At 58.2% G+C, this 21,694-nt stretch overlaps 2 protein-coding genes across 3 annotated transcripts in view; one reads left to right on the top strand and one right to left on the bottom strand.

The window, feature by feature from the left end:
- SLC5A10 (solute carrier family 5 member 10) overlaps positions 111-21,694 on the bottom strand; it is a 31,089-nt gene continuing 9,505 nt past the window's right edge. The window contains exons 6-13 of one of the 2 annotated variants that reach the window (XM_021412223.1): positions 20,410-20,615; positions 19,359-19,494; positions 4,667-4,774; positions 4,164-4,314; positions 1,527-1,695; positions 794-1,009; positions 596-630; positions 111-381 (exon numbers count right to left, since the gene is read on the bottom strand). In XM_021412223.1, coding sequence (XP_021267898.1) covers positions 252-381; positions 596-630; positions 794-1,009; positions 1,527-1,695; positions 4,164-4,314; positions 4,667-4,774; positions 19,359-19,494; positions 20,410-20,615 — 1,151 coding nt within the window. In that variant the 3' untranslated portion in view covers positions 111-251. Of the gene's footprint in view, positions 407-548; positions 631-793; positions 1,010-1,526; positions 1,696-4,163; positions 4,315-4,666; positions 4,775-19,358; positions 19,495-20,409; positions 20,616-21,694 lie in introns of both variants that reach the window. The other variant, XM_021412222.1, reaches the window with a different exon arrangement.
- Positions 6,473-20,982, top strand: FAM83G (family with sequence similarity 83 member G). Its single transcript, XM_021412215.1, has 5 exons — positions 6,473-8,235; positions 12,001-12,168; positions 15,684-15,808; positions 16,511-17,945; positions 19,954-20,982. The coding sequence occupies exons 1-5, from the start codon at positions 7,741-7,743 to the stop codon at positions 20,335-20,337; spliced, it is 2,607 nt and encodes an 868-aa protein (XP_021267890.1). The 5' UTR covers positions 6,473-7,740; the 3' UTR covers positions 20,338-20,982.

Raw genomic sequence — 21,694 nt, 5'->3', positions numbered from 1 at the left:
CACCCATGCCATGGCCTTCACGGGGCTGTGCCTCACTTGCTCTGCCCCTCTCAGCCCCAAAGCCACACTGTCCCCACTGCTGTCCCCCACTCTCACAGTCTCCCAGGACACAGTCAGGTCCGCAGTGCTGAGAACACCCAGCTCACTCTGCACCAGTGGCTTTAATCTGCTGCTATCCCAAACTTGACCTAAACATCACCTAAATCCCCATTTCACCACGTGTTCCTCTCTTCCTAGGGGCTGGCAGGGGGCTATGCAAAGTATGCATAGCAGAAAATATTGATGCACAGCAGGACAACAGCGTTGATGCTGCAGACCCGGGTCCAGAAAGGGGACTCGGTGGTGTCCTGCAGGGCTGGGTGTCCCTCAGTTGGCTGCCAGCTGCCCGGAGCTTCTGAGCAGGAGCCTGGCACAGACAGACAGGGATTGTGGGGACAGGAGACCACGGGGAAACTGAGGCACAGGGCATCCATGCCGCAGGAATGGTACATACAGGCAGGGAGCTGGGGGATACCCACTGTGCTGGGAACCCCCAAGGACACACTCACCATGCGGGCATCTCTGTGATGTGCTATCCATGGAGTGCTGGGGGGGCTCCCAGGAGAGGCTCCACCAGGTCAGATCCTGCAGCTGGAAATGGGATGAGATTCAGTGGGAAAACACACCCAGGCCAACCCCCCCTCCATGGGGACCCACTTTTGGCTGAGCTCAGGATGCACCTCAAGTGACAGCGATGTCTCCAAACAAGCAGTTACGGGGCACAGGGTCCAGGGCACCCACATCCTCTGCTCACCCTGTCTGAGGGTGGCGGGGGGGTCATCAGGCTGCCCCCCACCACGACGGCCCCCGTGGTGGCACACAGCAGCGCAGCGAAGTGCAGGTAGTGCAGGTCAGCCAGCAGCCAGGGCCGCCCGTCGGGGACCCCACAACGGGGCATGGGGTGTGCCAGCTCCAGCCCCATCCTGGCCAGCCCCAGCGCCAGCCCCGCCATCAGGCCCCAGAAGGCTCCCTGCAAAGGAAAGGGCAGGAGGGGACAGCTGGAACGGGATGGCCACACCACCAGGAGACAAACCCCATGCTGGGGACAACCCCCTTGGACAGCCCCTGAGGAGGGATGGGCAGCCCCAGGGTCTTGGCAGAGGGCTGTGAACCCCAGCCAGCCAAAACCTGTCCCCAGCAGCACTCACTCACAGGGGATGCCCCCTACCAGCCCTGCCATGCTTGGTGGCCATGCGTGGCAGCACCTGCATCCTCCTCTTCCTCCTCGTCCTCCTCCTCACCCCACCCAGCCACCAGAAACACCACCCTGGGGCTTTTGCATGTTCCTTTTTGCACATCCACGTGGTCAGCGAGCACGGTGGGGATGGGCCAGCGGTTGGGCTCAATGATTCTAGAGATCTTTTCCAACCTGAACGATTCTACGATTCCTCTCCCACCTCTCCAGTCCCACATCCTCACTCCTCCCTCCTGACCCCGCTGGTGGGCAGGGCGGTGTTTCTGTCCCTGTGCCCCCCAGCTGTCCCCACCTGCTCGTTAGCACGGGGCCAGAAGACAGCCAGGATGAAGACGGCAGTGACGGGAGGAGCCAGGTAGCTGGTGACAGCCTGGATGTAGATATAGAGCTGCCCGCCACCAGAGCTCTGCAGGATGGGGATCCACACCACGCTGAGGGCCACCAGCAGCACCGTCACCACCCTGTGAGCAGCAGCACACGGTGACAACGTTGGGGACCAGCACCACTGCAGGTGGGTGTTACCCTGAAGGCAGCAGGAGGATGCCCAGCGCAGTGACAGCCCCGGGGCTGGGCAGGATGTTCCTGCCCCATGTGGTTCCTCACCTGTCACAGTGGCAGACGTCGTGATGTGTTGTCTGGGTTCAGTTCAGACGTGCCTGGGGCTGAGGCTGGCTCCCTCCCTCCCTGCCCACCGGCTGCAGCCGGGTAGGGTATCACCACCCGGGCACAATCCCATTTGGACTGACCCCAAGCCATGGCTCTGGGGCTCAGGATGGAGCCTTGCACGTCCCCCAGGCTCTCATGGAAATGTCACCTCAAACGCAGAGCCACAACCTGCAGTCCCTGTCTCACCAAACCTGCACAAGGCGCAGTAATTACAGTGGTGCTGGCTCCATCCTGGAGCACTGGGGGCTGCTGATTGTCACCCCACAGGGAAACACTGTGAAAAGCCCCAGGTGCAAATTTTGGCTCTGCGGGTGATGCTCTCATCACCTCTGCACCCCCGACGTGTCCTCAGGCGTCCCCATCCTCTCCTCAATCCCGAAACAGGAGGCACTGCCAAACCCCAGATTTTGGGCTCAATCTGAGCATGGACAGGACGGATCCTGAGAACACAGAACCACCAGCAGCACCGTATTTATAGCTCAGTGCCGCGTGTTGACAGCGCGCAGCTTCGCAGAATTACCCAAGTCTCCATCTGCTCATTTCGAAAAGCAGAAGTATTAAAAAAAGAGAACAAGCAAGCAAGAAAGAAAAAGCCATGAAAGCACCTCTCCAGGCGCAGCCGCTCTCCGGTGCCGCCTGCCTGGCTCTATGGAAAGAGGAAGCACAAAGCGCACGCCCTGACCCATGGGGCAGGAGAAAAACCCCCCGATGGGGGTGGCCCTATGGCACCGCTGATGCTGGGAGGGTGTGGGACAGCTGTGGGGCACGGGGCTGGCACAGAGTGAAAAATTCCAGAGTGGGAATTTCCAGCAGGGTGACACTGCTGTGGCGTGATCCAGCAGCTCCCCAGATCCGGGGAATCAGGAGCAATTCCCACCCGCTTGGGCAGCACTGCAGGGGGGGGATGCTCCCGCCCTCCACCCACTGCAGACAGCACTGGGTCCCTATGGAGAGCCCCTCTGAGCTCAACATTGGCCCTGGCCATGGGCAGCCCTACCCCAGGGCAGCACTAGGGCACCCATGGAAGCAGGGTGAAGGTTTCCAAGCAGGAACCCAATACTTTTGCCCTGTGCCTACGGCACAAGTGCATGTTTCAGAGATGCTCCAGCCAAAGGCAAGCAAATCCCTTTCTCCATGCAGAATTGAATGGGGCACACCCTGTGTGCAGGTGCTGCAGGGCCAGACTAGGGCCGAGAACCACTCTGTGTCCCCACGCTGATCCCTGCAGCTCCATCAGCACTTTTTCCTCCCTTTAACATTCCTCCTTTGCTAAGCTCCCAGCCGGCACCCAGCTACCTCCTCAGTACCCATGGAAAGCTATTGCCAAGCTTCTATGGAAGCGTGGGTGCTGTTTACAGACGTGCCCATCCCAATGTTGTTTAGCCTGGGAAAACAGCCGCAGAAACGTGGAGTGATCCCAGGGTCCCCTGTGGTGACACGTGCCACCTCCATTCCCGTCCCCGTGTGCCAACCCACAGGTGCTGACTCAGCACAGCCATAGGGCCACACACACATTGCCCCCTCACTAATCTATTACCCATGACCGATTGCAGCAGCGATTCCCACCCCGGGCAGACAAAGGTCATTGCAAACACCCATCAGCCATCCTCCCAGAAGCCCTCCTGCATTATTAAAGCCATTTTTATAGGCACAGCATCCTGTTCCTGCGCCCACCTGGGCTGCCGTGCTGCTGCAGGTAGATCACCACCCATCATTTTCCCACCCCCAGCAACAGAGGGTGCCAAAAAATCACTGTCTTGCAGCCACCTGGACCAGCAGGGCCGGCAGAGCCTCCTCGCAGCCCCAGCCCAGCCCAGCTGGAGCCCTGACCCAGATTTCCTCCCTGTCATTGTCCCTACAGCACAGCACTGTGCTGGGCCATGCCCCAGTGCTGAGTGTGCCGCCCCGGGCACAGCGCCGTAGCACGGCACCAGGCTGGGGGCCAGCACTCGCCATCCCTGGGGCACACACCGGGGCTGTGCCACCCTCTGCCCCATAGCGATGTGGGGCTGCAGCCCAGCCTGCCCCCCCCCAAGCTTGTTTGGAGGGCACAGCTCAGCCCCTCCAAAAAACTTCATGAGCTCCATCTGCATTCGCAGCGCTTTCATCCATAAAACACTCCGAGCGTTTTGTTTTCCTTCTGTAACCGCAGAACTTTGCAGCCGGGCTGAGCTCCCAGACTCCAAAGGAGATCACAGAGGGCTGGGCCGGCCCTGCCAGTCTCCCCAAAACCCTCGTTGTCCCCGAAACGCTCGCTCCCTACCTGCCCACCACGAGCAGCTCGCGCTCACTGGCTCCTGGCCTCATCCTCCTCCAGATGTCCATGGTGAAGAGAGTGCTGCTGCTGTTGAAGATGGAGGTGAGGGAGGACATGAGTGCGGCCATCATCACCGCGATCATCAGACCCCGCAGCCCTGGGGAGGAGAGGGACTGTCAGGCTGTGTCTGGGGACAGCAGGATGGATGTCCCCAGTGTCCCAAAGGAAACGCGTCCTGCTCCGCGTGACCATAGGCTGGGTTTTGGGAATGTCCCCGGAGTCCTAGAGGAAACGCATCTCAATCTGCGTGTCCATTCTTTAGGCTTTGGAGACACCTAGCAGCCCCGTAGGACACCGGGACAACCCACACCCCCCGTCTCACTTCTAGGGGTCACTGAGGAGGGGGCTGCATGGCCCAAAGCCCCCTAAACAACCCAGCGATGGCCAAGCCAGGACACCAACAGCCATGGGCACAGCAGGACCCGGCTGCAGACAGAGCACAATCTTACCACTGGGCATCAGCTCCACCACCAGCTTGGGGTAGGCGATGTTGGAGCAGCCCACCGCAGCCCCACACACACGGGTGCACTCCTCGGGATCCACGCAGGCCACAGCATCTGGGGGACAGAGGCAGGGGAAGGTCCCGGAGTGAGTCTGCACCTTCCAGCATCACCCAACGTCCCCAAGCGCTATGCCTGGGTTGGATCTCACCCTGCAAAGCCCTGACCACCCTAAATCCCACATCATCCCCTCAGGGTGACCCCAGAGCCCTGCTGGGACCTGGGAGCAAGCAGCTTTGTGTACCACTGGGGCCATCACCTCCGCACCCACCGCTCCCCGCGACGCAGCCGGCAGCGCTCCAGGACAGTCAGTGCCCCATTACTTACGCGTCTCAATGGGTGCTGAGCCCTTTTTTATTGTGAGGCTCATAAAATATTGAAATAGATGGAAATTAAGGGCAAGTATAAATATTTATGTCCCGGCTGGCTCTCAGCTCGGCATCCTCACCCCGAGCAGCACAGGGACCGGCGTGGGCACCCCTATGCACAGCTGGAGTCATAGGGAGGGCAGGAAACGATGCAGCATGAAGGATTTCCCATGGGGTATCTGCACCCCTTCCATTCTCCCGGTTCTTCTTTGGGGTTCCCATCACACACCAGTGTCTGCACAAAAATCCCTGCATAAGGAGCAGGACCTGGGCTCCCTTGTCTTTGCAACACCGAGCACAGCACAAAGCAGGCTGGGCACAGCAGGACTGGGGCTGGCAGCTGCTCTTCCACCTCTCCCCGGGGTGAGAGACAGCGCCAGGGCTCTGAGTAACGCTGCTATCACAGCTCTGCGCCTCAGTTTCCCCTTCTCCAAAGCACCACGTTGTGTGCGGCTCCATGCAAATACCCGCAGACCTGTAGGGCTGGAGGATGCTCCCGAGGGCAGAGCAGTGTCTGGGTGCTGCACCCCAACCAAACACCTTGGTGCACCCCAGCAGCGCACGGGCAGCGGAGCCCAGCGTCACACCCTGCTGCATCAGTAGACCTTCAGATGGAGATGGGAAATTAATTAGGAGCTTGTAATTAACGCTTCCCACTGCGGCCTGGAGGAGCCTGGTGCGGGCTGTAGGGCTGTGGCGGTGCTGGGGACGGTGCAGCTGGGACATGGGATGGCTCTGCCTGGCCAAGGGAATGTGGATGTGGGGACACTGGGACACTGGGGATTGATGTGTTGGGCCACAGTGACCCCTCCCTGTAGGAGGCAGCGGGTTAAGGGCTGCCGGCTCTTTTCCTGCAGTGGGGAAATCAGAGGAGCAAGCTGGATGTGCAGGAAAAATACATCAAGTGTGCACCCAAATAACAAGTTCATCCACCCCTGAGCTCACTGCAACGCCGTCAGTAAAAGCGGCCAGGAGAGAGTCTTAAGGAAGAGAGGAGGAAAAGCGCAGCTGCAGCATTGCACCTCGGTGGCAGCTGTCTCAGCACGGTACCAATGTGACACTGTTTTCCTCGTCCGTCAGTTCCACCACACAATAAATCCTAATCGCACACACACCCCTCCAAAGAGGCTGCAGATCTCTTGCACAACAACCACTGCATGAGCACAGGGCAGATGGGCCTGGGTACATCACAGAGTCATTCAGGTCGGAAAAGACCTCCAAGATCCCCAAGCCCACCCCACCGTGCCCATAACCACATCCCTCAGTGCCACATCTCCACGGCTCTGGAACACCTCCAGGGATGGTGACCCCACCACCTCCCTGGGCAGCAGTGCCAGTCCCCGACTGCTCTTTGGGAAAAGAAATTACCCCTGACATCCAACCTGAACCTCCTCCGGGAGGAGCTGGGACAGAAATCCCCGCATGGACAAGATGGGAAGAAAGGCTCAGGTTGGTGCCCAGCACCCTGCACGCCTCGCTCCGGAGCACAGCCCTGTGCAGCTCTGCCCTGAGGATGCTGACTCAAGCGGGGCTCTCATTCACACACAGCCGCAGATCCAGACCAGCTGCACCCAAGCGGCTCAGCGAGACGCAGCCCGTGGCATTTTCCTTTCTGACATCTGATCCAAAGTCATGAAATTCTCCTTTGCCCAAAAGCTCCGCGTTCCCCGCGATCACTGCCTGGCCAACGCAGAGGGCGGGGGGGATTTTTAATCCGTCTCCCAGTTCTTATCACGCTCTGCCCGTGCGGTGCCACGTCCCCGCTGTAAACCCCGCAGCCAGCAGAGCCCTCCCCGCAGCTCCCACCCTCTCCCAGCAGCGCGGGGGCTGCTACACGCGGTGCAGGAGGGCCCCAACACGGGGCACAGCCACTTCTTTCCCCAAAAACAAGTGCCATCCCAGCAGGCACGGAGAGAGAGAGAGAAAAGGAGAGGGGATTTCAGGACAGAGCTGATTTTTTGGAGGAGCGCTCGGGGTCTCAACCCCCGGCGAGCAGCGCCGGCAGAAAGAGTTAATGGCCGAGCCGAGCTGAGAATGTGCAGGCAGCATGTGACCGCAGGTGGGGCAGGGCGGAGCGATGAATCACTCCTCCGCTTTTCCTCTTTTCACTTCTTGCTGTTACCTGTCCGGCCCGGCACTGCGTGCGGGCGGGAGCCCGGGCTGACCCGCGGAGATGCTGAGGAGTTCGGCGGAGCCGTGGTCGGGCACCGAGCGCACCGCCGAGCCGCTGCCCCGCCAGCGCCCGGCCGATGTTTGGGCTGAGAAACTCTGCTCTGAGCACACTTTGTGAAGCTGTTTCTTTTCCTTTGTTTGTTTTCCTTTTTTTTTTTTTCCTTTTGTTTTGCTTTCTCGCTGCGTTGAAAGAGCGGAGGATGAGCGGAGCGCGGAGCCGGAGGTAGAGGAGGCCGCGTGTGTGTGCGTGTGTGCACACGGGGCCGAGCTCTGCCCCGACCGCAGCCGGAGCCCGGATCCTCCTCCCTGCAGAGCCCGGCGTGGCAGGAGCCGGCCGGGCAGGGAACGGCGTTCCCAGCTGCACGTTGAACCGGGGAGGGCGAAGCGAAGCGAGTCGCCTATGTAAAGACTGGGGAGGAATCCATTCCGTATTTATTGCCGGAGAAGTTCCCTTGGTGGAGGGACGCGGCGTGTGCCGTCGCCATGGCTTTCTCCCAGGTGCAGTGCCTGGATGACAGCCACGTCAACTGGAGGTCCAGCGAGTCCAAGCCCGAGTTCTTCTACAGCGAGGAGCAGCGCCTGGCCCTGGAGGCCTTGGCCGCCCGCGGCCCCGATGCCTTCTACGAGGTCCTGAAGAGGGAGAACATCCGGGACTTCCTCTCCGAGCTGGAGCTCAAGAAGATCCTGGACACGCTCGAGACGTACGACCCCGGCTCCGAGTACATCCCGCGCCACGGCAGCAGCACAGCGGGGAGCGAGGGCGACCGCAACAGCCAAGGGGACGAGCAGGAGGTGGCCCCGTCCCTGGAGTACTGGCCGCAGAGGTCCGACCGCTCCATCCCGCAGCTGGACCTCGGCTGGCCCGAGACCATCGCCTACCGTGGGGTGACCCGCGCCACCGTCTACATGCAGCCGCCCATCGAGGGCCAGGCGCACATCAAGGAGGTGGTGCGGAAGATGATCTGCCAGGCTCAGAAGGTGAGGGGACGCCGGTGGGGTGGGCTTGGCCGCGGGATGTCCCACTGGGGATGGATGCCGAAGTCCTGCTCAGCCGGGTGGTCCCCGGCCTCTGCTCAAGCCGAGGCATCGGGGTCGGTTATTTGGGTTTTTCCATATTCCTTCAGAATAACCAATATTCAGTCGTCAGATTTTGCTGAAGACGACGCTGTTGGCCTGGTCTAACGCTCTCTGGAAGCAATATGACCCTTTCCGTGGCCATGTCGCTCATCCCAGGGTCTCCACAGGGCAGGAAAATGGTCCCAGCCACTCCGTGGTCACTATTCCCAGAGCACAGTGCAACTGCGTGCAGCAGCAGGCTGGCACCAGAGGAGCCAAACTCAGCCCCTGGGCAAAGAGGCAAAGTCTCAGGTCTTGTGCTGGTGTATGTGTGGGCATCAAGTCCGGCTGCAGAGTGGCACGTTGCTCCGTGTCAGCCCTATCCTGGCTGTAGGAGAAAAGCGTTAGGGGAAGCACAGCAACCCACCTCGCCAGGCTGGGTTTGGGTTGAGGTTTGTCCTCCCCACAGCAGCAAACCAGAGCAGAGATTTGGGGTGGATGAGCAATGGGGTCACACTGGTGTCATGGGCAGGAGGACAAGGGAAGGAGGACATGGTGGCAGGACATGAAGGCCACCAGTGGAGGTGGGCAGAGGCCACTGGAATTCCCAGTGACCTGACCCCGGCAGGGAAGCACAGAGGGGCCGGTGCTCCCTGGTTTCATGGTGACAGTAGCTGAACCCTCAAGAATCTCAGTTCAGAGAGAGCAGCACCCCAACACCAGGGGTGTTCTAGCAGGAAAACGGGGAGACCCCAGGAGATGGGCTGGGATGCATGGGGAGGCACAGATCTCAGCGATCCCAGTGCTGGGCACAAAAGTCAAAGTGCTGTGTCTTTACCTGCAGTGTTTTCCTGCCAAAGGGCACTGTGGTGAGCCACGTCCTTACGGCATGGGGAGGGCAGGGCTGGAGCCTCAGCCTCACACGTGGGACGGAAGATGAGGAGACCTCTCCCATCACAAACAATGTCTCATCTTCGGCTCTTTCCAGCTGCCTCTGCCCCGGCTCTGCAGCTCCTGCCCGGCTCTGCTTGCTCACTGCTTCCCCCACGCCGGCAGCACCTCGTGAGTCACCCATCCCTGAGTCAGGGCCCGCACCGTCCCCACCTCCCCTGGGTGCATCTCCGGGCTGCAAGGATGCGATGCCCTGTGAGTGGGGCCGGGGAGAGGGGGGAAACAAAGAAGGAGCTGTCGGGGTTCAGCAGACGGGGCTCTTCCAGCCCTTCCCCTCCATGTAGAATCCCACAGCTGAACCCACGGTCGCGCTGCTGAGCCCAGGTGGCTGTCCCAGAGGATGACCAGAGACGTTGTCATACACCGACACACAGCTGTGAACACAGCAGGGAGAGCGAAGGCCGCCCAGCTGAGCGAGGCCCCTCGGATGGTGAGGGTGAGCCCACGAATGCGCACAATCGAAGCCAAGCGCTGCCGCGTTCTGAGCTTTACTCTGCCAAGAGGCAAATCCGGGCGAGCTGCAGCAGGGCTGCACACGATCTCCTCCTCACTGCGGGAAGGAAGGGGGGAGCAGAGAGGATCCCAACGCCACGGCCCCACTCTACTCGCACATCCCCAGGTCTGTGGCCAAGGATGCAGCACAGCGCAGGGCATCCCAGCACACTGCTTCCCCATGGCCATCGCCCCGATGCCGTCCCCGGAGCTGCTCAGCTCATGGCACCACTGGGGAGGAAGAGCAGCCTCCTCTCTTCTTCCTCACTCCATCTCAGCTCTCTCTGACCAGAAACGGGGCAGAACACACCTGGGCACAGAGCCACCGGAGACACCGTGAGCCTGACCTCTCCACGCTTGAGGTTCCCGGTTGGGATCTCAGTGCTCTAATTGCCCTCTGCAACTTCCAGCAGAGGTTGGGAGCCCTATTAATTACTGTTTACAAAACCTTCTGCCGTTCCTGGATGAAAGGTTCAACGAGAGAGAGCAATTATTGGTGTTCCTTGTCCCATCTCTCCCTCTTCCCAACACGCTTCCTCTAATTGTGCGTTGGTGCCTGCCTAATTTATTGAGTGCCCACATGATGTGCCCCAAAAGTTATTATCTGGTGATTCAGAGTGACTTAAGAAAGAGCTGCAATTTCCTCTATAAAGCATGATCCTGCAGTTTGGGCACTCATCAAAGTGGCTCAGAAGGATCCAACGTCGCCTGCCCTGCATCCAAGGGGATGTGGTGCTCATGGTGTTGGCACCTCCACTGTGCCCTGCAGATCTCAGCAGCTCCGGGAGCCCAGGAAGAAAAGCAAAGCAAAGGATCGCCCACTCGGGAACAGGGAGCATCCAGCATTAGATCCAGGTCCTATATCCTCTTCTCCCTCTGGATGAATGGCAAAGGGATAGGCAAGCTTCCCACCGCGATGCAGCAGCAAAGGGCTTTGAATGGGGCAACATCATCATCCCCTGCCTGCATCTCTGCCACGCACCGCCCTGTCCGCAGAACCTCTACCACAGTGGGAAAATGCCCCAAAACAAGGGCCAGCCACTGCTAAGTACGCTGCCAAGTGCTGTCCCACGCTGCATCAAAGGGGCTTTTCACTTTTCCTTCCCCTTCAAAGCACTTTTCCCATTAGAACCCCCAATGCGGAGTCATTGCTCTGCCCACAGCACCGGTTTCGCTGGAAAGTCCTGCAATTACCATCTGCTGGTGGCTGCCATCAGCCCCGATTTACAAGCGTGCCCCGGAGAGAATGAGGCACGTAGGGACGTGACCACAGCCACAGAGAGCACAGACATCAGTGATGGAGCACATCTGCCACCAACCCCATCCCAAGCCCCCAAGTGCAGCATCACCTGCTTTCTGCCTCAGTTTCCCCACTGACTTGGGGAGGATTTGTCTTTTCATGACGAAGCCCATCAGGAGGTGCTCGAGGAGGATAAATGGGAGTTCAGCTGAAAGCAGGATGGTGCCCACAGGCTGAAGACTGGCAGAGCTGTGAGGTTCCCTCTTGGCTCCAAGGCGCCAAAGTGCCTGAGTGCACCAGGTGACACTGGTGGTGGCAGGGATGGGGAGGGGACACACAGCCTCCCTCCTTGTGCAGCCGCCTGCTGAAGAGGAAGGGAAGAGCCAGCAACGTCCTAATGTATGATTCTCTTCGTAATTAGAGCTCTCCACCTCCTGTAGCACTAATTAAAAGGCAGCACAGTTCTCAGAGAGGATCAGGCTGGACGTTCCCAGCTGTGCGAGCACCTAGCACTCCCTTGTCCCTTCTGTCCCCCTGCGTCACTCTGCAGCGTGCCCTGAGATGGGGACACTGGAGTCCCCCAGCATGGCACAATGATACGCCGGTGCCCCAGTGCATCCTTAATGACAGTGTCCACCCTGTGCAGGAGGAGGAGGCAGACATGGCTGCAGGGCCACTGCCCCCATCCTGTTTTGCCCTGCAGTGCTGTGGACGATGCCACCCTCCGGGAAAACAAAACCCGTGGGTGTGGGGTGACCTTTGGTGCCATTCCCTGTGCCAGATGGTGCATCTTCCCATCATGTGTGGGACGTACCTCAGCCATGGTGGCAAACATCCCAGATACAAAGGCAGCTCTGTGACACTGACAAAGCCACTGTCACTGCACAGGGACATGTGCTGCCATCCCAGCTCTGTTCTGCATTTGCACAGCCCAGGGTGTTGTGTGTCACACCACATACCATTACCGATGAGGTGCAGACTTATCTCTCTCTTCCTCTCTGCAGGTCATTGCTGTGGTCATGGACATGTTCACTGATGTCGACATCTTCAAGGACCTCCTGGATGCAGGCTTCAAAAGGAAAGTGGGCGTCTACATCATTTTGGATGAGACCAATGTGAAGCACTTCCTCCAGATGTGTGAGCGAGCACAAATGCACGCTGGGCACCTAAAGGTAAGGACGGTCCTCGATCTCAGCAGCAATGCTGGACTCTGCTGCTCCATTTGTGTAGGACATGGTGACAAATTGCTCCTCTGCCTCCAGCTGTAGCTTGCTTGGCCAAAAGGCAGCAGGGAAATTGGTCTGATTCCTTCTGAAAGTGCTATGAGAGCTCCTGAAGGGCCAGGAGCTCTTCTTGTGCTGTGCCACAGTCCTAGAGCAGAGTTAGAGGAGTTAGGTCCATCTGTCCTGTAGCCAGTGCCCACATCCAGGTCCTGTAGCCAGTGCCCACATCCAGGATCCCAGAGCAGCTGGGAGATGGGGACATGGATCTCCGCATGGTGGAGCAGAATGGAGGGAGGCTCTGAGCCATCCCTGTCCCACTGTCACTGCTGTGGTGCCCTGTGCAGGGAGCTGCATGCTGGGTGGGCACAGGGCATTGCAAAGCACACAAGTGAATCACAGAATCTTAAAGGTTGGAAAAGCCCCCTCAGATCCTCAAGCTCAACCTCAACCCATCCCACCATGCCCATAACCACGTCCCTCAGTGCCACATCTCCAGTTCTTGAACACCTCCAGGGACGGTGACCCCACCACCTCCCTGGGCAGCAGTGCCAGTGCCTGACTGCTCTTTCAGAGGAGAAATTGTTCCTAATATCCAACCTGAATCTCTCCCTTAAGGAGCTGGAGAGGAGAAGGAGAGAAATCTCTGCATGGTGCACGAGTCCTTTAGGGAAAGGAGGAAGATGGAGCGGTACGGGCAATGCCTGGCAGTGCAGGGCTCGGTCCCTTGGCCTTAAGCGCCCAAGTCCACACGCCAGCAGCACGACAAGGCTGACAGAGCACGCTGCAGCTAGAGGCACGCGATTCGGCTTTGTGCAGATTCCCCCTGTACAAAGTGTGCCTCGGCGAGATAAGCAGAGCAAGCAAGGAGCACTTTGCACACAACGCGGGAGGTTGGGGTTACTATTTAACCCAACCCTACAGGTAACGCACTGAGTGCTCACAGCGAAACACAGCACAGCCCTGTGCTCCGTGCATGAGAACATAGTCCAGCACCACGCTCCAAGAGGGACAAGGGACAGGAAGGGGCAGAGGAGCGCTTCCCCCAGCGCTGGGACGGGGTGGCAGTGGGATGCTGCTCTGTCCCTGTGTGCCCAGCACTGCAGCACCCCACGGTTTCACTTTCGGGCCACAGACTCCGCTCCCAGCCTCCACGCCTGCAGCCCGGCACACGGGCGATGTTCTCCGCCTGACATCACCTGGCTGCGCGGTGCCAAGCGGCTTCGCCTGGGCATGCTCCCTCCAAATTTGCTTACGGTGAGGGCGGAGAGCGAGCTGAGCAGGAACACGTTCCAGCCACGTCACGGCATTGCCAGTGAGAGGGAGGCTGGCACCGGGCTGCGATGCTGTGCCAGCTCTAGGGACCCACGCCCCACAGGAAGGGACGCCGTGGTGGCACTCACAGTGCACCCATCCAGCCCGGCCTTGTGCCCTCCCCATCCAGTGAGCCCGAGAGCTCTGCCTCATGGCTGCTCAGGACAATGAAACCAGCTGAGCTTCCCTATGCTGTTACCTGCGGCCCAGAGGGAGCTCTGCTCCCAGACCAGAAAAGCCAGCACTGACGCACGCGGCGCTCTCAGGCATTAGCTGCCTGCTGGCAGGACCGGAAAAGCAGGAGAACATCTGCAGAGCTCGGCAAATGTCTGGAAGTGGTGATTTGCCACATATTGCTTGTTGCAAGCAGTTTGCCGGGATGGTATTCAGCAGGGCAGGAGGCAGTGAGGAAACTAGGGCAGTGGCTGGGAGCTGCTGTGTAAGCCAGGAGATGAACGAAACGAACGTCGTTATCTCGGTGCCTTCTGCGCTGTGCAATTAGCGAGGAGGCTTGGGCAAGGCTGTCCTGCGTTGAGCAAGGGCGAGTGCTTGGGGTGTGATTCAGCCCCGCTCAGAGCTGCTCTCCGGCTCAGCAGCCAGGCGCACGCTCGCTCCATGCTCATTTTGGAAGAGATTAAATAAACAGATCTTACCCAACTGCGGCAAGGGGAAGGCCGAGGCAGCCGGCAGCCTGATGCCGGGAGCTTTGTTTCCCTGGGTGTTACCCAAGAAAAACGCAGGCTGTTTCATGTCTTTGTGTGCACACTGGGCTGAGAGCGAGAGGGAGAGAGCAGCACTGTGGGGATGCCATGCATGGAGACATCACCCTGTTGTACCCATCCCCACACCAGCCGTAGAGCCCATAGAACCATTAAGCTTGGAAAAGACCTCCAAGATCACCAAGTCCAACCCCACCCCATCCCACCATGCCCACTGACCATGTCCCTCAGTGCCACATCTCCATGGCTCTGGAACACCTCCAGAGACGGTGACCCCAGCACCTCTCTGGGCAGCAGTGCCAGTGCCTGACAGCTCTTCAGGAGAAGGAATGTTCCTAATATCCAACCTGAACCCCTCCTGCCACAATTTAAAGCCATCATATTTGGTCTTATCGCTGTTACCTGGGAGAAGAAGCTGACCCCCACCTTAATACAACCTCCTGTCAGACTGAACGATCCCAGTTCAATCCTAGGCTCACAGTGGTTCAAAGGCCACCAGCTGCCCGCAGCCAGGCACCGGAGTCTCAGCACCAGGCAAAAATGCCAAAGCTCGAAAAAAGTCAAATGCACTAAAAATACCCAAACTTCTCCAGACAGCTCATAAAACTTGCTTGGAAACCTGGTGAAGAGCTCCAAACAACAAAACCAAGGGCACAACCTAACGATGACACTGTGCCTTTAGCAAGAGCATTACCACCATCCCAGCAGAACTAGAGGAATGAAAGTGCTCTCATAAAAAAGTGCTTTCTCCCTACCCGAAGGAGCCCACTCTATTTGCTGTGAGCAGGGACACCCTGCTCCCTGCCTGGACCTGGACCCACATCCCCACAGCTCCTTTCCCAATGCCTTTTTCCCCACTCACTCATAAAACCGAGGTGAGATGCTCAGATTTAGGAGCAGAGCAGACCCAAGGGAAGCCCGTTGCCATTGGGTCTACGTGCACTGTGCCGGGGTCAGCACTGTTCCCTGAAAAACACTTGTACATGTCCCAGGGGGAAGGAGGAGAAAAATTGCCTCCTGCATGGTGCCATTCGCATAGATCATAGGAGATGGAAAGCGTTTGGAGCACGATCACACGCTGTTTACCCGTGGTTGCGGGCAGAGTGAGTTCAAGAGGTAGAAAACACTGCTGGACACCGTGGGGAAAGCAGGAAATTCTTGGCGCCAGGTCTCTGGTTCACTGCGCAGCCCTGGGCAAGTTATTTTATCTCCTCATCGCTGAGGTCTCCTGCGAGCAGACTGTGAGGAGCGCTGCCCACTGCTCGGTGGGGTTGGGAAACAGCCAGGGGCTCTGAACGTCAGCTCTTCACGGCTCAGTGTGGGGCTGGAGCAAGCTCCAAGTGGGGCAGAGGCACGGTGGGGAGGTGGCAGTGCGAGGACGTCCATCCTGGTCTCAGCATTGCCTGCTCACAGCTCCTTGCCTTTGCTTTGCAGAACCTCCGAGTCCGCAGCACAGGGGGGACGGAGTTCTTCACGCGTTCAGCCACCAAATTCAAAGGGGCTTTGGCCCAGAAGTTCATGTTTGTGGATGGAGACCGGGCCATGTGTGGCTCCTACAGGTAACAGCGGCGTCCCCTCTCGCCTGCCCCATAGAGCTGATGTCAAAGGACCCATGTGGTCCCTGTCCCAGCCTCGCTCCCCTCCTCCTAACTTAGAGGACCACGTCACAAGGGCAGCCTGAGTTCATCCTAAGGCCACCCCATGGCCAGGACTGGGGCAGCGGTGGGACACAATGATGTCAGTGCACACCATGCACTGGGAACAACAGGCGTACCGAGGCCCAGCCAGCCCCAGCTCCGCACTGACCTCAGATTTTCCTGTTAAACATTTACAACCCCAAGTGTTTTCCAATTTGTCCAAATGAAAACTTGTTTTGGTTGAAAGAGATGATGTTTTCAGCTCTAAAAGACACATTTCATAAACAAGAAAATGGGACATTTCCTATTTTCTGGCCGCAACAAAAAATGCACTTGTTTACAAATCCCTTTTCTTAACCAATCTGAACTGAGAAAGGAGAAGCTGCCGACACTAAAATGAAAACTAGCTGACCCACACTAAAAAATAATTTTCATTCAAATTCCTAACTTCAAGCCTTAATTCCCATTTGGGATGAGAGCTTCTTATTAATCCCATTATCGTTAATTTTTATAGCAAGATCATGTCCTCACTAGCACTATTAAACCCCTCGGGAAAAGCCAGGGTTGGCAAGAGGTGTGTTATGTACCAGTGAGCGCTCAGCTTCCAACACGTTTCCATTCCAGCTTCACCTGGTCCGCAGCAAGGACGGATCGGAATGTCATCACGGTGCTCTCGGGCCAAGTGGTGGAGGCATTCGACAAGCAGTTCCAGGAGCTGTACCTCATGTCCAAAGGGGTGAGCCTCAAATCCGTCTCCATGGGTGAGGAGCCCGAACCTGAGCCCGTAACGCTACCCTCCGTTGTGCCCGTGACCCCTGCCAACGCCATGGTGAAGAAGCTGATAAACCCCAAGTACGCCCTGGTGAAGGCCAAGAGCGCGGACCAGATCAGCAAGACTTCATCTGAGAACCAGGACAAAACGCAGAAGGTGGAAAACAAAGGCAAAGCTCTGCACGAGGGCCAAGCGGGAGACAGGCACGGCGAGGCAGCAGACCTCTCCCTGCTCATCCACCCCGGCCTCCTGAACCTTGAGAAAGCCAACATGTTTGACTACCTGCCCACCTGGGTTGAGCCCGACCCGGAGCCTGGGAGCGAAGTCTTGGGCTACATCAACATCATTGACCCCAAGATAAAGAACGTGAAGCTCTCACAGATGAACCGCATCAAAGTTTGCGATGTCTCCCAGGCCAGCGCCCAGCACCGGCAGATGCTGAAGAACAGGGAGCTGGAAGCCAAGAAGTTCTCAACCCAAGAGCCACCTCCGGTGTCCCCCTGCCATAGGCAGACCCCGCAGGTCCCCGCAGAAGCTCCTGCGGCACCAGCCACCAGCCCCATTGAAGGCAATGGTTGGGTGACGAAGCAGGCGGGCACGTCGGCCGCTCAGCCACTGAGCCACCACTTGAAGCCACCCGAGGAGACGCCTGAGGAAGCCAAGCCCCCAGTTCCAAAGCTGAGGACTGTCCCTGTTGGTGGCCTTGCAACCAAAGCCAGCGCACCATGCGACAGCAGCAGTGCCCCAGAGGGTAACACACAGCCACCGCTGTCTGACCATGTGGATGCGAGGCAGGAACTGAAGGAGAACCCCAACAGAGCTTCACCGGACAGCTGCCACCTCCCAGCAGTTGGGCCCCAGGAGGACAAGGGGCCTCCCTGTGCCCACAATGGGCTGGGAGATGAAGAGGAGGAGGAGGAGGAGGAGTACATCACTCTCAGCGACCAGGAGAGCTGCTCCAGCAGCTCTGCTGACCACAGCTACCGCCGCTCCAACGCGTCCTCCATTTCAGATGAGTACTTCGAGGTGAGGGAACGCTACGGGCCGCTGAGGCGAACCAACTCGGATGTCACCCACAACGGGGAGTTCGTGCCCATCCAGAGGAAGCTCAGCGACCCCCACATCAGTCGGGGCACCTTCCTCAGCCCCCTGGGGAGCCTCCCGTCCCTCAAGCACGTCCGCATGGAGGACATGGCCAAGAGGAGGAGCAACGCTGTGGAGATCAGGTGTGTGCTGCCCCGCACCATCTTGGACGGCAACGGCTCCTACCCCACCAGTGCCACGCAGGTAAGCCATCCACAAGCTTCTCCTCACTGCATGTCCCAGTCTGGCCCAGAAGTGTCCTCAGTTCATTGGGTCTTACAATCATAAGATCATTAAAGTTGGAAAAGACCACTAAGACCATCAAATCCAACTGTCAGTCCTTCCCCACCATGCCCACCAAACCACGTCCCTAAATAGATTTGTAGAACCATTAAGGTTGGAAAAGACCTCTCAGATCACAAGCCCAACCCACCCCACCATGCCCACTAACAACGTCCCCGAGTGCCACATCTCCATGGCTCCGGAACTCCTCCAGGGATGGTGACTCCACCACTTCCCAGATCATTGCATTTTTCTTATATCCAATCTAAATCTCCCCTTTTACCACCACAGCAGTTGCAGGAGACATCCAGGAGGTGCTGGTGGCCAGGGGGATGGCGGCCATGCCATAGCTCCCCACCTAGCCAGGAGTGCAAAGGGAAAGGCTGGATGAAAGGAAGGCTTTCTGGAATTAAAGAGCAGCACGTGGCACGGGGCTGTGCCCGGAGCTCTATCCCATCACCCAACGGCGGTGGCACCGCTCTGTGGGACAGGCTGTGCATGCAGGCGTGTCCCTCCCCGCCTTGTTTTCTAGCTCCTTGCACTTTGATTAGCATCAAAGCAAAGCGCACGGACACATAATGAGGTGGAGCAGCACAGCAGGGCTGGCAGCTGCCGCGGGCAAGCAATGCCGTCAGCAGCACCCACGGGAGCCAGGGGTCTATGAAGCAGGCAGAGGGACAGCCCCGCTGCTCGTGTCCCTGATGCCCCCAGGGGACCCCAGCTGAGCTGCTGGGTCCATCTAATCTGTGCTTACAGGGAATTGAGGGTATTAGTCCAGAGTCTGCCCGCCGCTCCCTGCCCAGGGCTTTGCTCCAGCACTCAAGCCCTCACTACGCTGCTCAAAGCGCTCAGGAACCTTCGTGTTCCTGCAATAACTTGTCCAGGCCTCTTTATGAGAGATAATTGAGGTGCTGCCAGAACCAGGAAAGCCAGTGCTCAGCTGACGGAACGTGCAGGGAATAGTTTCTGCCATGCGTAATAACAATAAACAGAGCCATCCTTGGTTAGCTCTGTAGAAACCTCTCATCTGAGGTTGGAGAGCAGCAGCAGCACAAGGAAGATGGCCCATCCATGGGCCCCAATGAGGCCTTTTCTTGGAAAGTCTGCAGTTTTCCACATGAAATTGTTCTTTTGCACCTCCTGGCCTCTCCCAGCCCCTGGAGTTGGGGTGTAAAACTGCCCAACATGCTGCCAACTGCTGTTTGTCCTCCCATCCTGGACAGTGTAGGTATCTCCCACTATCAACACCACACACATTTTTATTTCGGGTCCCATCCCTCGCACACCCAGTCGCAGTGGTTTCTGCTCAGTGCCCAGCCAAACGCCCGCCCTTACCTGGGAACAGGACCCTGCTGATCATCCCTGGCATGATGATGACGAACAGGGGCAGCATCTTCAGGTAGCTGGCTAGGATGGAGCCGGCCTTGGCGTGGTTCAGGCTCCGTGCAGAGAGCGACCGCTGCACGATGACCTGTGGAGAGCAGAGGACATGGCTGTCACCAGTATGTTCCCTCCAATGTCAGCCTCCCCCCTGCTGACTGCATCCCCAGCATCCCAAACGCTGGAGCTGTCAGGCACAGGACTCCAAAACCGCAGACGTGTACCCACAGTGCAGGTTGGGTTTCTCTCCAGTTCACTGAGTGGTTTGGGTGATGCCCTTGCGGCAGGTAGCGAGACCCCTGAGGAACACAACCACTCTGAGCCCCATCCCATAGGGACCTGCACCTCCACACACTGGCTGACCCACAACCCTAAATCGGGGGGAGAGTTTTCATTCAGAGGGTGAGCAGCACAGCAGCAGCATTTGGGCACAGGATTGCACCAAGCAGCTGAGGGACTTGTCCATGAGGACCACAAGCGTGTAGGGGAACAGCATCCTTACAGCAACCACAGGTCGTATTTTGCTCTGTTTCTGCTCTTTAATAAACAGGGGACGCACATCTACCGCTACCGCCCCAGGAACCTCGTGGGCAGAGAGCAAGGCAAGGAGCCCTCGTGCTCCCCACCGTGCGAGAAACCCCCCGGGGCCAGCAAGCACCGAAGGGACGGCGCAGAGCCCAAAAAGACCATTGCGGGCAGCCAGCCATACTGGCAGGGGAAAGCCTTCAGCCCCAGCAAGCCCAGGGCAGCGAGCAAAGCCCTGAGCTCCCTGCCCGAGAGCCAGAAGGCAGTAGAGGAGATGAGGACGCCGCTCGGCATCCCGCTCTCCAAACTGTCCCAGTCCAGGCACCTCAAGAACAAAGTGATGGCTGCTCCGGGTGCTACTGACTCCAAGAAGAAGCCCCCTGAGCCCACCAGCCAGAAGGAGCAGTAGGGGTGGACGCAAGCGGATGGACCGCAGGCGATGCTCTGCTACGCGGGGCGGGGGAATCTTGTTTACATTTACCTGGTCGGTGCACCAGTACCACGTGGCCATGATGGACAGCCCGAACGTCATCCCAGTCCAGGGCAGATCTCCAGAGATTGGGTCTCGGAAGAGGTGCATGGCATCCGCTCTGGGCAGGTGGCAGGTCGTGTTGGGAACGATCTTGGACGGCACGGCTTTTAGATAGGCCTCTTCCAGGTTGGAGTAACCTCCGATCGCATTGAAAGCTGGAAGGCACCGTTGGGGGAGGCTGGTTGGAGGCCGTCTGGTTGCCTCCAGGATCAGCCAGAAAAACACTCCAGAACTCGTTATTGAGAACTGCTGCCCACTCCTTGACCCCCTTCCTGCAGAGGGAGGCTCACGCGCGTGATTATATTTTATTTTAGTTATTTAAGAGACTCTTCTATCACCATTTTGCACAGCATGTCCCACTGCAGCCCGCCCTCCTTCGGGAGGGTGACCCACATCTGGGACAAAAGGGACCCACACCTCTTTCAACTTCGTACTGTAAAAGCAAGCTGTTATTAAAGCTCCCTGCTCCTAGAGTATGGGAAACGCACCTAGAACCATTAAAATTGAAGATTAGGTACCTTTGACTTGACTCACTGCAGCCCAAGGTGCCTCGGCACGTGTATCCACCCAACACAGAAGCATTTTCTACCCCTGCACAGCCCCATCCTTAATGAGCCTCCAGCCAAAATTCCCAACACGTCGCCCCTCTTCACCGCGCTTTTCCCAGGAACCAGAATCCTCCTCCTGAGCCCTGCTGAGGGTGACGTGCCATGAGCAAGCCCCAGCGTGTGCAGCTCTGAGCCCTGCGCAGCTGCCTTGGATCCCATCCTGCCCAGACAGCCCCAGGCTCTGCCTCAGCCCCAACACCTCCCTGCTCCGGGGGGCTCGGCATGAACCATGCTTGCAGCTGCCCCATGCCAAAGGCAGAATTTGGGAGTCCTAGGGAATCAGAGACACTGTAGTCAGGAGAGCTTTTCGGACCCCAACTGGGCTCATAGAGGGCGATCATTCAGCTACCCACAGTGAGGAAGGAGTTTCACCGAGGGCTGGAGAAGGTCCCAACACCAAGCAGGGGCTGCTCCTGCAGAATGAGGTTCTCCCTCCTGCTCAGAGGCAGTTTTGGGTGCAGGGAAGAGGAACCCTTAGCAAAACAGCAAAACAGATCAGGCTCAAAATGAGACCCAGAGCACCCTTGGGTGGTACCCTCCACTCCATGCATCCTTCCCAGCCATGGGCAGTACCCGTTTGCGTCCTGCAAATACCCATTCCCCATGTACCTTTCCAGGATGGCACC

This window comes from Numida meleagris, chromosome 13 (assembly GCF_002078875.1).
Source record: "Numida meleagris isolate 19003 breed g44 Domestic line chromosome 13, NumMel1.0, whole genome shotgun sequence".
Taxonomy (NCBI): domain Eukaryota; kingdom Metazoa; phylum Chordata; class Aves; order Galliformes; family Numididae; genus Numida; species Numida meleagris.
Note: the sequence above shows the minus strand (reverse complement) of the source record. Positions and strands in the feature narration are given on the sequence as shown.